Genomic DNA, 14358 nt, shown 5'->3' on the forward strand with positions numbered 1-14358 from the left:
TCTGTTTACATAGCTCTTTGTTAGCTATTTCAAAGTTTAGAGTAGAGGGCAGTAACGGATTTTCTTACAGCATGCAAAAAGTTGAACGCACACACTTTTAGGGTTCTTTTTATGAAAGTAATGCAAAAATTTCCGAGCATGTTTGAGGACTAGTACTTTAAAAAATGATATCTGTCGCATTTGACGATTTAATCCTCACACGCTCGCGTAACATATGACCCTAGCAATGCATTTATTAGAAAATATTGAAGAGGAGACTTACGGAGTGGATGGGACAATCAAATGAATAGGTTTAGTATGGTATTGCAGTTTTAACCGGCTTTTTGGGGCAAAAACTATATGTGTTCGTTAATCCATGAAGATCAATTAATATTTAAAAATTTGTGTAATATTTATAATTTACTTCTTGTCCTTGAATCTATGCTTGAAGAGGCAGAACATTTTGATCACTGAAGAAATTTAATTTTATTGACAACGTAAAAAGGTGAGTAAGTAGATATTGGTGGTGAACATAATAAGCTTGTACAGCAATTAGTTGTCCCAGACCGTATAAGTATACTCCCAAAGTGGTGAAAGAGAATTTTGATAATCGATTTTGTTCATTATCATCATCAACCCACTGATATGTCCCACTGCTGGGCACTGGTCACCTCTAAGGAGGTTTAAGCCTTAGTCTAAAATAAAACCAGAACATGGCCAAAAATTAAGTTAGCGTAGTGTTCATTGGAGGTATCGTTTTGTCGTGCGACTCCCTCATGATCAACGGGATTTCTCTCGTTTACCCTGCTATCATTAAGTACGTACAATCATGAACTAACGAAAGAATTAACGAACCTGGACAAGGCGGTAGATTAGCGCAGTAGAGGTCCTGTACTTCGAGTCCGACACATACGCGTCCGCCGAAGCGCGGCTCAGGAGAGGAACAGGACCTCCGGCGAGACTTGACCGCGATGCCGCACGTTGATGAACACTCTGACCACCCCGACCACGTCGACCACCCGCCGTGCACAGTGCAATTCGTCACTGATATGCTTGGTCCTGTATAAAACAAATTCCTTAGTTTTTATAACAATATTTTGTAAAAAGGCATATATGTTACTAGCAGAGACGAATTTGATAATTTGATATACGTAAAAAAACTTAAAAGGTTTTTTAATGTCTTTATTTTTCATACACGTCATTTCAGCTAGATATATCGCTGTAGTCCATTATACAAAATTATTTAGAATTTGGTACCTTCACATGGCAGGCCACCATAGGTGGGGCGCGGATTGTCACAACGTCGCTTTCGACAGGCGCACAGGTCTGGTCGATCCCCGTATGCAGATTGCGCCGTGCCGTCCTGCATGCACGACTCCCACTCTGACCACGACGACCACCCGCCATCCACTGAAAAGCAAATGGCCATATTGACGGAGAGTATGAACCAGAGAGCTATGGCTAAAGCCATACCTATCATTTAAGAAACTAATAGTTTTAGGGGTGAAATTTTTCGCCAAAGAAATGTCGACATATTTAATCGACAGACGGTATCCATATCATTTTATAATGAATAAGGTTCTATCGTAAAAACATGAAATTTTATTTCCCTGGAAAAAATTTAGCTTTTGTGGTCAGTAAGTTTTTTATTTGCATAATATCATTAAGGAAAAGTACAAATATTCAGGCTTTTCTTTATTTAAAGACAAAAAGGGATTCAAATAAATATTATATTTCAACCAAAATTCTATAAATTGATGACAAAGAAGCTAGAAATATGTAGATGTGCGAGATTATATAAATATCGCTGTGTAGCTATACAGATAGGCAGGTATATAAATACCACAAAAGCTAAATTTCAGGGTCATACTCTTTTCTACATACTTGCTGCTCAAGTAAACAGAAACTGATACTGTCAAGAGTCTGTTTTTGAAAATTTGTTATAATTTATTATTATTATCACAGACTGTACTTGCCTGGAGTGTTCCCGCTAGGACACGCAAGTACAGTGGCAGCGTACCCTGGATCATGCGAGTGTAGGCACATATCCCGTGCATCATCCCACCCGCAATGTGGGTCGGCGGCGGCAGCGCATGCGCTTCGCGAACGGTACCGATAGCAACGCTCGCCGCTTATGCGCAACACGCTGGCAGAGCTGCCGATGTAGATAGACATCTGTGGGACGAAGTTTTGTTAGTTTTTGTCACATTTTTTTTTGTTTATTAACCCTTTCATGGACTGTATACAATAATATCAGTACTTTTCTTGCCATAGTGCTTAGGTTTGATTCAATATAAAATGTTCAATGTATGCAATTCATTGAACTTGTCAGTACGCTTATGATACTTCTCTATGGAAAAGCAGTAGGCGGCATCTATACAGAAAGCACTTGGAAATCTAAAAATTAAAATAGACCATACACTACCTTCTTATGTGATAGTATACATAAATGTCAGTCTTTGTGAATTTAATTTAGTGTATTTTTAGTATTAATTTATGTCTTCGTAATTTATAAATTAGTTAAATCACAAGATAAACTTCGTGTATGTGATAGGTACGCTACAAAGCCCGAATTTTGAATTCAAATTTTAGTCCATATGTTTCTATGTTACAGCAATTGAACTAAAATGCTTTTTGGATTTATTGGATCGTTACAGTTATTTTGAGAAGAGATATAACTAAACGTCACTTACAGTATCTTTAACAAACTGCATCTTTAACACGTTAAAATTGTTCTTCTCATCTTTCATTCGCAGCACTTCAATAAGGCACGCCCCATCGAAACGTGGCAAGACGACTAATTTCAAAATGTCATTATTTTGAGTGGCGACGTACGCAACTAACTGCTTCCCAGATTTAGTTGTGGTAACATCGACTGTGACGTGTGTGAAGCGTTCTAATATCGCTTTATAGACTGGCTCTCCTGATATGGGCTGTACGGATTCATACATTAGGTGATAGCTCAGATACTTCATTTCTTCGTGAGTTCTGAAAAAAAAAAGACGTAAATCTTTAATCTTCGTTGTCTCTTATCAAGGTCCTTACACAAATAAACTTATAAATAGCTAACTTGAATTTTTACTAAGGAAAGAAAAACCTTGGTAAGAGTTGGAGTCTATACTAGGTGTTCACCTGTGTGATACATCTCCAGGCTCCCACCACCGGCTACAATACAATACTTCTGCCGTAAGTGATATTTAACAAAGTAAAACTTAAATTTAAGATAACAGACAACATTTGCAAAAGCAAGAAACAAAATAAAATTAAAATTAAATTGTTAGTAGGCTAATACTACGTTACTGAGTAACAATCGTGCATGCCCTTGCTGAATACCATTTTGACGTAGCTCGCTTGCTTTGCACAGATATCGCGGCATAGTAAATTATGATTAATTGTACTATAAGTGAATTTCGCTAGCACCAGCTAGTTACAGAAATTTGGCTATCTCAAAGCTTATTATTTTTCTGAAACATTGAATGCTGATGTCTTTTTTTTACGATACCTAGTGAAAGGACGAACAAGTCGTGCGCCTGGTGTTAAGCGACACGCCTGTCCATAACAGTTGCAGTGCCACTCAAAGCTTTAAATCGCAAAGATCTGAGGGACACTGCCACTGCGTCTGTCACTCTGAGATATAAGTTGATAAGTCCCATGTGCCTGTAATTTATATTGGTTTATATGGGAAGCACGCGAGAGAGCCTAACATCATGGGAGAGACCAAATCAACCCGACGTCGAGAGGATGGGTGAAGATCGTGCAGTCAAGAGAGCATATCTGGGGCAACCAACTGGCAGAAGGCCGGTTGGACTTCTTAAATATCGTTGGATCGACTAAGTCCACAAGACCTGTGTGAGCTTCGAAAAGCCGATCGGCTACAAAATAATGTATTGTTACCTAGAATCAGTTACGCATCGGAAGTGGTCGCGGGCTTCGGGCGAAATGATGCGCTCCCATTCGGTAGAGCCTTGCTTCTGGACCTTGTACGGGCCTTCAAAGGCCGCTTGGATATCCGGCATGTTATATACGCACACCGCGCTGCCGGCGATGCTATTACTGGAATAGGTTTACATTTTAAGCATAATTTTCGCACAAAGAACAATGGCAAAATCATAGTTAACAGAATTAGTTAGCGTCTTCAAATGTCTTAATTGGGAGTTTGAATAAAATAAATTCATTAGGTTTTTCAAATTATAATAGCGGCCTATCTAAGTCTGGAAATAAAATCATATTTAAAAGAAACTCTAACGACTAATTAGTATGTAACCGGAGTGATATCTACAACTGTCAGTTTCTTACTTTGGTAACGTTGAGCGACATCTCACCGCAAAAAAAAAGAATTTCAGTACCTACGTCTGGATATGGTCCACATTAAGTTAGTTCATGTAATATCAAATGTACTGATTCGACCGATTTGTAATAAGAGATTAACTACATCATTACAAAAAACAAAGCAGATAATTCCTTCTCCAAAACGCCATGCGAGAAAATGATAAAACTGACAAAAGTCCGAAATCAGGGATAGATGGCAAGTTTCACTAAAAATAAATTGGGTCCGAGTTACCAGTGTTACAGTCTGTGGTATGTATTTTGACTCAGTTTTTTGTTATGGCTTTAACTTCATGCCTTTTGACCATACCAATATAAAAAATAATTTCCTCTGAACTTTCGTCACGACACAAAACGGCACCATTCAACCATTCCATTAACTCTGTTTAATTCTTCTTTTATTCAATTACGTAACACATAGCCTCCAAGACTTCAAACTGGAATATCTCTAATTCTAGACTTTGACATTGGCAAAATCATCGATTACTTCGATGGGGCCATAACATTTCAAAGAAGAAGAATTCTAGACTTCACAGAATAGTAAACAAAAAAAGAAAAGTATATTTTCACATATTTTCCATTAACAGACGCATACAAATATTGTCAATAAAAATTTATATGGGAGTTTGCCATTGTTCTTTATAAAATTGGGAATGAATGAAGCTGCAGTTGCAGGGATGATTGGAATTACCATAATTCACCATTCGTTGAACGATTTTTAAGACAATTTTTATTTTCGTGAGGCGAAGCTAATGAGTTTTAAAACCACTTATTAACACTTTGTTGTGGAGTCGTTAGAACATTTAGCACTAATTTGAGTACTCACGTAGGCGTAGTAAAAGTAGCGACTAGAATTTTCTCCTGTGGCAAGTATTCCATGCTCTGCACTTCGTCGTAAAAGAATGGAACATCACCGGGTACGGAACATGTGAGTCGCGCTTTGAGGAACGTGCTCCAGTTGTCCCTCATCACAAGATGCCCGCCCCTGTCGTTCTTACAAACGCGCGCTATGCGTGAGTACACTATCTGAAAGAGAAAAATATTCACAATTTTTGCTGTGGGTCCTGTAGTTACAACGAAAAGGCTTCCTTTTAACTAGGACGTCTACGAAAATTGCTCTGGTGCTGATGTCATACCAATGACTCCAGTTCTTCAATCATAAATATATCGTCTGCTTAATGTCAAATGTCACTTATGTGGTTTTACCTTTAACAGACGATATAAGGCGCGCCAGCGCAGAATTTACGATCACACAGAGTATAAAGCTTTAACAACAAGCCAGTTACCTACGGCAACTTTTTAGCAGCGATACAAACGCGCGATTGCACCACGACACTTACTATTTATATTATGCGGTCGCATCGATGCAAACGCAGAATCATTAAAAAGGTGCATTGCGTTTCCATCGCGATCGTGTCTTAAGCCTGCTTAAGCAGCATGTTTATGCAAAGATAGGCAATTTAGCGACAGCATCACTATTGCATCGCGATTGAATCGCTGCAGACGCGCTGGTAAAACTCGGCGTGTGCAACCGCTCTAAGGGCGTGGTATTATGGTTAAATTGTATAAAACAACTTTTATTCTGAGTTGCGGTGTTAATGTATTAAGTACATTTGGATCCTTGCACAATGCTATCAGTAAAAATTAAAAACATTATTGGCTTTGTGCCATTTAGGATTTTTCTCGGCTTACCTTCCCGCAACTCATGAACTCGACGGCCACCTCGCGAAAGACGAAGTAGATGAATGCGTCGTCTTCGAAGCTGCCCACGAACTGCGGGTCATGCAGCCAGTTCAAGTCATATTGCGCAGTGCGCAAGGTGTCAATTGGTCTTGTGGATGCGCCGCGGCTCCTGCGTGTGCGGTACCATATTTAACAAACTAAAGTTAGACGAGTTTGCCGAAGTTGTGACGTGTTGGTAAATTAAGACATATCGATAATTCGAGGAAGAAAAGGTGTAAAAGTCAGTTCTATCAATAGCACGTTTTGTATAAAGACTCTATTACAAGTCGGAGTAGTAATTTCGGAGTCAAGTTGCATAATTCCCGTACCGCCGTGAAACTTACAATGTTTTTCATCATACTTGCACGTAAATAGTATGATTACATGCAAGCTAACTTGACTATTATGCCCCAAATAGAACCCTCGGTCCTTTTTTCTTCTCATTACAAGACTATGGCTGTATCTTTCGGTTGGCTGTATCTTAATAAGATTGATCAAATCAGAAAATACACTTAGCATTTATTGTACTATATATTTATTAAATATTACTTATTTAGAAAACATATAAATAAATATATGATTTTTATTATCAATGTAATGATTTTTTTTTTCATTTATTTGTAATTTACATCAATGTCATTTTATTCACATATTTGTGTTAAATTTATTTTTAGTAGTTTCAGTTCAATGTATCGTTGACGTATTCTTGCAGTGTGTAATATATTTTTTTTTAATGTACCATGTAAAATATTATAAATGTAATAATTTTTGCTTACCTGCAGATAGCCGTATCAGAGCTGGTAAAGTCCGTTGGAGTCCCAGCGTAGTATTCGCCGTCGCTGGCGAGGATTGACGTCACATTGGAGTGCGGGCTGCAGGGGCAGTTCGCAACGCCATCCACCTTCTCGTACACTTGGCTTATCGACTCCATCTGGGATTTATTTTTTACTATAAGTACACTGAGACAAGAAATAACAGAAGCAGTGAAAAATGGGCTAAGCTTAAAACGAAATCTAATTGGCACCAACATCAATTAAAGTTCCTACAAAAATTTCTACGTAATTGAATACAAAAAGGGAGCATTGGTTTATTTTCTTTTTCAATAAGTTTCATTTTTTTTTGCTAATGGTACATATAGGGTGTGCCATCATGATCGACATTCTAAGTCTTTAAATTGTAAATAACTTTTTTCGTTTTTAAACATACATCTGCAGTAATTAGTTTACTTCACAGATATAATCCTCAAGAAAGGTTACGCTGCAATGTTTCATAAAAAAACTATTATAATTAGTCCTTAAAAAATCTGAACTAGAAGTTCTCTAAATCTCCAGTAATGAACACCAAAAACCTATTAATTAAGTAATTAGTAATCGACACTTACCAATGAGAAACTTGTTATTACGATAGAAAATTTTGTCCTAAATCTTATTAGAAATGAATTTACAAAAGACGTCGAAAAGTAAATTCTTGCCACTGGACCGAATACGGTTGTATGAATTTTATTTAACCTTGAGTATCTAATTTAAACATGCCTACATTTCGGAAATGACACTATTTTTCCGGATTTAAATCGCGTATATTTGTTTTTTCAAACAAACCGACGTTTCGGGACCTTCAACCGTGACCAAGGGATATGTAAAGGTCGATTTCATATGTTTTCGCGATAGTTATGTGTAACAATCGCGAAAACTTAAGAACTCGATATACCTGTACTTATCAACGTATATCGTCGGTGATAGTGCAAGTCCGCGTATGTAGTATTGATAAAAGGCGCGTATTTGCAACAAACCAAATTTCACAGGAGACGTATTTAATGTTATTACTTTGTTATTTCTATGGCTATCTTTAATTTTTGCCCAGTAAGCGTTAATTAATGTTGTCTACGGACTGGTAACAATAGATTCCCGTAAACCACGCTAATTTGGTTGCCACTATATTTAAGCGCATTTGATTTGGCGACTAAATCACCGAAATGGAGACTCATAATCAAATGCTAGTTACGCGTAATTGCAATATGACCGACGATATGTGCTTTGAACATAAAATTTAACTAAAATACTGAATAGAATAAAAAGATAGTACGTACGTCTCGCCAGCTGCAGACCGGACTGAACGCGTTAGTTCCGCATGCGAACAGTTTGTGGCCATAAGCGAGAAGTACTTTGATATAATTGTGGCAGTCGTCTTCCGTCTGCCCTTTGGCCTGGCAGAGATTCGTAGTATTTGCGGGCGCGGGCCAATCGGCGCGCTCCAACATCCGTAAACCGCGCAGCGATAAGCGGTAGAGAGCGTCTCTGTAAAACAATAAAGAAACAACTGTAAAGAAAGTAGGAATTATACTTACAAAGAGTAATTGAATAATTCGTTTTCATTTATCCTAGATTCTGTATAGTTTGTTGTGTTAGCCAATAAGTAAGGTTGTAGATATACACTTTTAAACTTTGTAATGTATTGTACATTTACTATTGTTGTATATGCATCATATTGGCTCTATACAATAAATAAATAAATAATCTAATTAAATAACCAAACACATCTTCAGTAATAAATAAATCTTAACAATTTAAACTGCCTATGTGGCCGAACGGTTATCGTCCTAGTCTGCGACGCAGAGGTCTCAGGTTCGATACCCGAGCCGGGAGAAATATTTGTATAGTCTATGTTAATTTTTCTCGTGAGTTTGGGTATAATTTGTGGTTGTCTATATGTGTGTCCATGGCACCCGTGACACAGGGCTTTCCTAGGGCTCTGTGTGTGTGTGTGTGTGTTATTATTATTAATAAATAAGCTAATAATGAAGATCAAAACGGCTTTGCCATTCCCCACCAATAAATAGCTAAGTTTATATATAGAGAATTCAATCTCTATTGCAACGCCCTAGTGATGACTTACTTATATTGTTTGTTATTTATAATTTGTTATGACGTATGACATCGTTGTAACCGACTTCAAGAAAGGGAGGAGGTGGATGTTACGCTACAAATTGGTGAACCGATGTTCATGATTTTTTTTGGTTGGTAAGTGGGTACCTCTGTACTGGTCCCATTAAAATTTGAAGAAAATATTCCACCTCTAAGGGTGGCAAACTAGGGGGATGAATCCGGTCTCGCACACTTTTCGGTAACCGATTTCAATGCAACTTGGCAAAAGGATGTAATTCCATGAACTACTGAGTTTATATATGGCTTAATTTTAATGCCCGGGAATTTTTGTAATGTACGAGCTTATTTGAACCCTGCCACACTGAAACGCGCGGCCGACGCGCGGCGACCTCGCGTTTCAGTGTGGCAGGGTTCATAAGAATTCGTGCATTACAAAAATTCCCGCACCCGAGTCGGCCACGTCATGAATCATCGTGCTCTCGAGCCTGCCACTGCATCCTCTTTGGATACGCAAGCTACTTTTTCCCCAAATATAGACGTCTTTGGTCACTGGAGGCTTCGACTCGAAGCTGCCTATTATTGTAATATTACAGTTAAGTTCTAAAGTGGATACCAGTTGAATGCAATGACACAAGCCAATTCTTCGTGTAAATGGCGTATGGCCATTCCGTTTTCATTAAAGTTGTTAAATAGTGACAGATGGGAACAATTTCATCATGTAATAGATAAGAAATGATTTACGTATGCAATAACATTTGAGTGGTTTCATAGGCTGTAAAGCGGCTTTGTGGAGGCGCCAAGCGGTAGGCAGACAGCGGGCATTGCGTAAATCGCCCACTTACAATCACTTTGCGACCTGGTACACAGGTCTGATCTAGCTGGTGCAACGTTCACATAAAACTAAAGGCCAAACCTACGCGGCCAGGCAGCGTCCGCGAAATCTGCGATGCTAATAACTTGCATCTCATTAATCTTGCTCTACATCGGTATTCATACAAAAACTTTAGTAGAATCTAAAAAAATGTTTGCTTCTAACAAAAATTCGATCGACCGTATAGATTTCATTACAATCACTAAGTATATTGACCGCAGAAGTGTAGACTATCAACAATTCCTCGGAAATTATTAATCGTAAATCGCGCTTTATCAACAACACACTAAACAAAACATCCTGTTTTAAGCGAACGAATTATGAATGATTGAGAGTGCGTCTGGAATAAAATTTTCTTAATGTAAGCATAGTAGAATATGAACTTAGAAGAATATCGTAGTAGGTTGACAACTTAGAAGTTCTTTTTCTGCTATGACAAAAGGGCATGTTCCATCGCCCTATATAATATCTAACCACAGAACAATAAATACAGTAGAAGTGGTTAGTTGCGTCTCGGGCGTGTTTGTTAATTTTAAAATTATTTGATTGAAATATAGTTCATTATGCAATCTGTGCATCAAAGAAGATGTTATATGTTTGTTCTCGACAACATATCATGTCACACAACAGATACTACTTTCTATTCGTTCAGGTGTTAGTCGTTCGTCGTAGTTCAGCTACTGGCTGCAAGATGGCAGCACATTGAATAAAATTTTAATAGAAAATCAAAACGTCGTAACTTGCAATAAAGGTATTGAACTTTCACCGATATAGCGACTGGGTAAAGTTTAAATTGTTTTAACAGCCCAGAATTTGTTACATCTTTTTAAATTGGAAACTACGATCATTATCAAGATTTCATAGTATTTATCATTTTGTTTGTGTGCATTTTGGCGACAGCGGTTCTGGTATTAATCGGGACCTAATGGCACTTCCATTGTTTTTTTCTTCCGTGTATCTGACACTAAGTAGAACGACCGCATTACAGGCACGTAGTGTTGAGCAATTCTCCAGAAACTTTCCAATACTTCACTATTTTGTTGTATGCGTAGTTATAAAAAATATTTGTGTAAAATATAAAAATCTGTAGACTTCTGTGATAAGTAAATAGATTCGTTAATTTTTCTATTACCCAGCACTAGTCACGAAACACGTAAGAACTTACATATCGCAAACGTCTCTAGGTGATGGTAACCAATTACCGTCAGGTGGACAGTCTATTTCCCGTTTTGTATACTATAAAACGTGTTTTAATGCTAGTGCGCTTAGGCAATTAGTATAATCAATAGTAGGCACTACCTATATCGACAGTGGAAATTTGAAATGTCGTAAGGAATATTTTGTCGTAATGAAAAATGTTACTTTCTACAAAATGTCGCTTACGACATTTCAAAATTCGATACATCAACGAAATTATACCCTTATATCGACAGTGGAAATTTAAAATGTCTTAAGGGAAAATGACTACGACAAAAGTCTCTCTCGAATTATAATACAAATAGACTGACGACCACGATGACTTGGCGTCTGTGAGCATCACAGTAGCTGTCGGGCGATATACAGATGATCAGTAGGGCTAGCACGCTAAGGCGCGACTAGCGTGAGAGCGACATAAAGCGCGAGATACTGCTATTCTCGCACACAGATCTCGCGCTTTTTGTCGCTCTCGTGCAAGTCGCGCCTTATCGTGCTAGTCCTACTGGGCAACAATTGTTAAGTTGCTTGAGTGCTCTGTGGTTTATAAATACAATTTTACTTGATCCGGTAAGTTAATACTTTTTCTTTTTTTTACGACACCAATTGACGGGACGACCATGTGGTGCACCTGATGGTAAGCGACACTCTTGTTCATAAAGCCGAGGTTTCTCTATACGAACGTTATTCGGAACGTGATAAACACGTGATCCGAGCGCACTCGGACGTCGGTATCCAATCAATACGTTAACGCTGCAGTGCCGCTTAGAACTTTAAATCACAAAGATCTAAGGGGAACTGTCACTGCGCCCATGACCAAGAGAAGTCCCATGTGCCTGTAATTTCACTAGCACCTTTACCGTTCAAAGCCGAAACGCGGTAATGGTCACATTATTGCTCGGCGGCAGAAATAAAAGCATGGTGACGGTACTTCTCTGGACAAACTCCTTGTGCTCTACTGCTATTAAATTATATAAGTCCTTATAAAAATGAAATAAGCAATGACAGTCTAGTTGGGGGAACGCTTGTTTTCCGTTCGTGTGAAATTAAGTACGCATTGGCTTGTATCGGTTATTAATTGCGTAATAAATTATCACTAATTGTATATCGGATATTATGTGCAGTACATCGGGTATTACGCCAGGATCGTGGAGGATTACCGTAGAAACAAATAAACTAATTAATTAAATATAGGTACTATACTATATATAGACGGGCACAACGCGAGTGTTTAAAATTTGCAATGCTTCCTTTTGACGAGGGCGTTTATAGTCTGACTATACTATAGATGGGCACAACGCGAGTGGGCAAAATTGGCAATGCATCTGTTTGAAGAGGACGATTGTAGTCCATTTTGGACACAGTCCACTTCGAGAAAGCGTAATTAGGCGCATTGAGCTGCAATCTGAATATTCATCCCCGTGTAAAATTCCTACGCTACACGTAATAAACATTGTACGGGGAATAGTGAGAGCACATAGCTGGCAACGAGCTCCAATGCCCGGCACAGAACAGCCATATCTTTTCTACATATTTGTTTATAGTGAATCTCCCTATCATCCGCTATCGTTATACGGGAAGGGCACTATAACCCGTGCCAACAAGCCTGCACAGGCACCTTCTCAGTCAGGTCCTGATCCCAGGTCAGCCCGTTTGCACAGACTTTATCCAGTTCTGAAAAGGCTAGTTGGGTGAGCAGCCCCGGGTGTAGGTACAGTACCCTCCCTATTTTCCAGATAGGTACTGGAGCTGTAGGGAGATTCACTTCCCGTTGCCTATTGCGCAAATAACGGTTGCCAACGGTAAGCCGTCGACTTTACAGTCTACTAACAAATCTCCTCTTTGGTGGCGAAGCTGTAGGCACGCTCACATTCCAACGAATTTGTCCAGTTCCGAGAAACTTACGCGACTGGATGGGCCGGAGGATATCTAGCTCATCCTCTACTGACTATCGGGGCTAGTGACGGAGATGTGTGTCCTTCGACAATATCCGGACATAGCTTCCGACTTAAAGGGCAACACACGTGTCTCGCGCTATCCCTCGCCTTAGGCCCTAGACCGCTACTAAGACGCGCAAGCGCGTGTTCAAAACCCCAGCCACAAGCTACCGGGGCAAACGAACGTGTTCACTGTTCATCCCTACAGCTAACCGCAAATCCCGGCGAGTCCATATCCAAGCATTATAACGTAGCAAATCGTTTTTTTGTTTTGTTTTAAGTTTGTTCTTAGTTTATTAGTCCCTAAGTAAGTTTAAGTATGTAAGAAGATTTCATAATATTTATCATTTTGTTTGCGTGTGTTTTGGCGACAGCGGTTCTGATAGTAATCAAGGCTTAAGGCACTTCCATTTTTTTTTCCGTGCATCTAGCACTAAGTAGCACGATGAAGTTGAAACCTGTTCCAGTGCCGTTTGTATCCGGTATTTAATGTTCTTTTACTTGTAATGTATATACTGGTGCGCTCATCGAAATAATAAATTAATTTTAAGCATGTCCTACAAAAAAAAATGTTTATTCTTGTGAAGTTTGTTAATTGTCAGCAGCGGAAATCCATGTATTAATGTGGAACCTGAAAAGCAGCATGTAGTGCTGAGATTCTATTCTTTTCATTACCACATTTCCGAAACTGTTAACCTTTTTATTGTAAATGTGCTTATGAATAAATGTCTTATTATTATTAAGTCTGAAGAAGCACTCGTGTATTAGTATAATTGGCGGAGAGCTTGGCCCGGATGCCTGCCGTACCTGGTTTTATCGAGGAGGCCGTAGTCTCCCCGAAACTCTCTATGACTCGGGTCGGTAGATAGGGACATCTTGTGTTGGTGTACAGTACACAGAACAAAAATAATAAACTCTTTTCCGTTATTTCACATTTTTTTAGCAACAGTAAAGTTAGACATGAAAAAGTTCGTCCAGGCTACTGCCACCATACCTAGTCCTGCTGTCAAGTAAAAATGTGAGCATAATGAAGGGTGTTTGTGAAACTACTGGCACATGGGGCTTATGAACGTCATGCCTCTGTATGACGGGCGCCACTTGCACAATGCCAGTGCCCCTTAAATCTTTGCGTGTTGCTTACCACCATTCCAGGCGCACTTGTTCGTTCTCTCATACTCACTAAAAAAACCTTTGTATTTTTTTATATTAATTATTGTTCTCTTTGGTTGTAATCGTACGCTCGTATACAAGATTCCACTCATTACAATGTTTACGTGCGTGCTTAAGACAACGCTCTAAGTTACGTTCCGTTCGTTTAAGGTATGTTATTAAATTTTGACGTTCGATTGTTGAATGTTTTTGACAGGTGAATGCTCCTGGTGGGGTCGCACCCTATTGCACATGTCCATTTGATTAAACCCTTCATAATGAATGGGGTGCGGTCAGA

The 14358-nt window shown here is 38.8% G+C and overlaps 1 protein-coding gene across 1 annotated transcript in view; it reads right to left on the bottom strand.

Annotated features, from left to right (window-relative positions):
* LOC113239472 (semaphorin-5B) overlaps nucleotides 1-14358 on the bottom strand; it is a 53565-nt gene that overhangs the window by 7957 nt on the left and 31250 nt on the right. The window contains exons 4-12 of the mRNA XM_026476500.1: nucleotides 8114-8321; nucleotides 6804-6958; nucleotides 5998-6157; nucleotides 5132-5331; nucleotides 3874-4032; nucleotides 2673-2967; nucleotides 1956-2154; nucleotides 1237-1389; nucleotides 835-1038 (exon numbers count right to left, since the gene is read on the bottom strand). Coding sequence (XP_026332285.1) covers nucleotides 835-1038; nucleotides 1237-1389; nucleotides 1956-2154; nucleotides 2673-2967; nucleotides 3874-4032; nucleotides 5132-5331; nucleotides 5998-6157; nucleotides 6804-6958; nucleotides 8114-8321 — 1733 coding nt within the window. The remainder of the gene's footprint in view (nucleotides 1-834; nucleotides 1039-1236; nucleotides 1390-1955; nucleotides 2155-2672; nucleotides 2968-3873; nucleotides 4033-5131; nucleotides 5332-5997; nucleotides 6158-6803; nucleotides 6959-8113; nucleotides 8322-14358) is intronic.

Source organism: Hyposmocoma kahamanoa, unplaced genomic scaffold, assembly GCF_003589595.1.
Source record: "Hyposmocoma kahamanoa isolate Upper Pololo Valley unplaced genomic scaffold, ASM358959v1 99879, whole genome shotgun sequence".
Lineage (NCBI taxonomy): Eukaryota > Metazoa > Arthropoda > Insecta > Lepidoptera > Cosmopterigidae > Hyposmocoma > Hyposmocoma kahamanoa.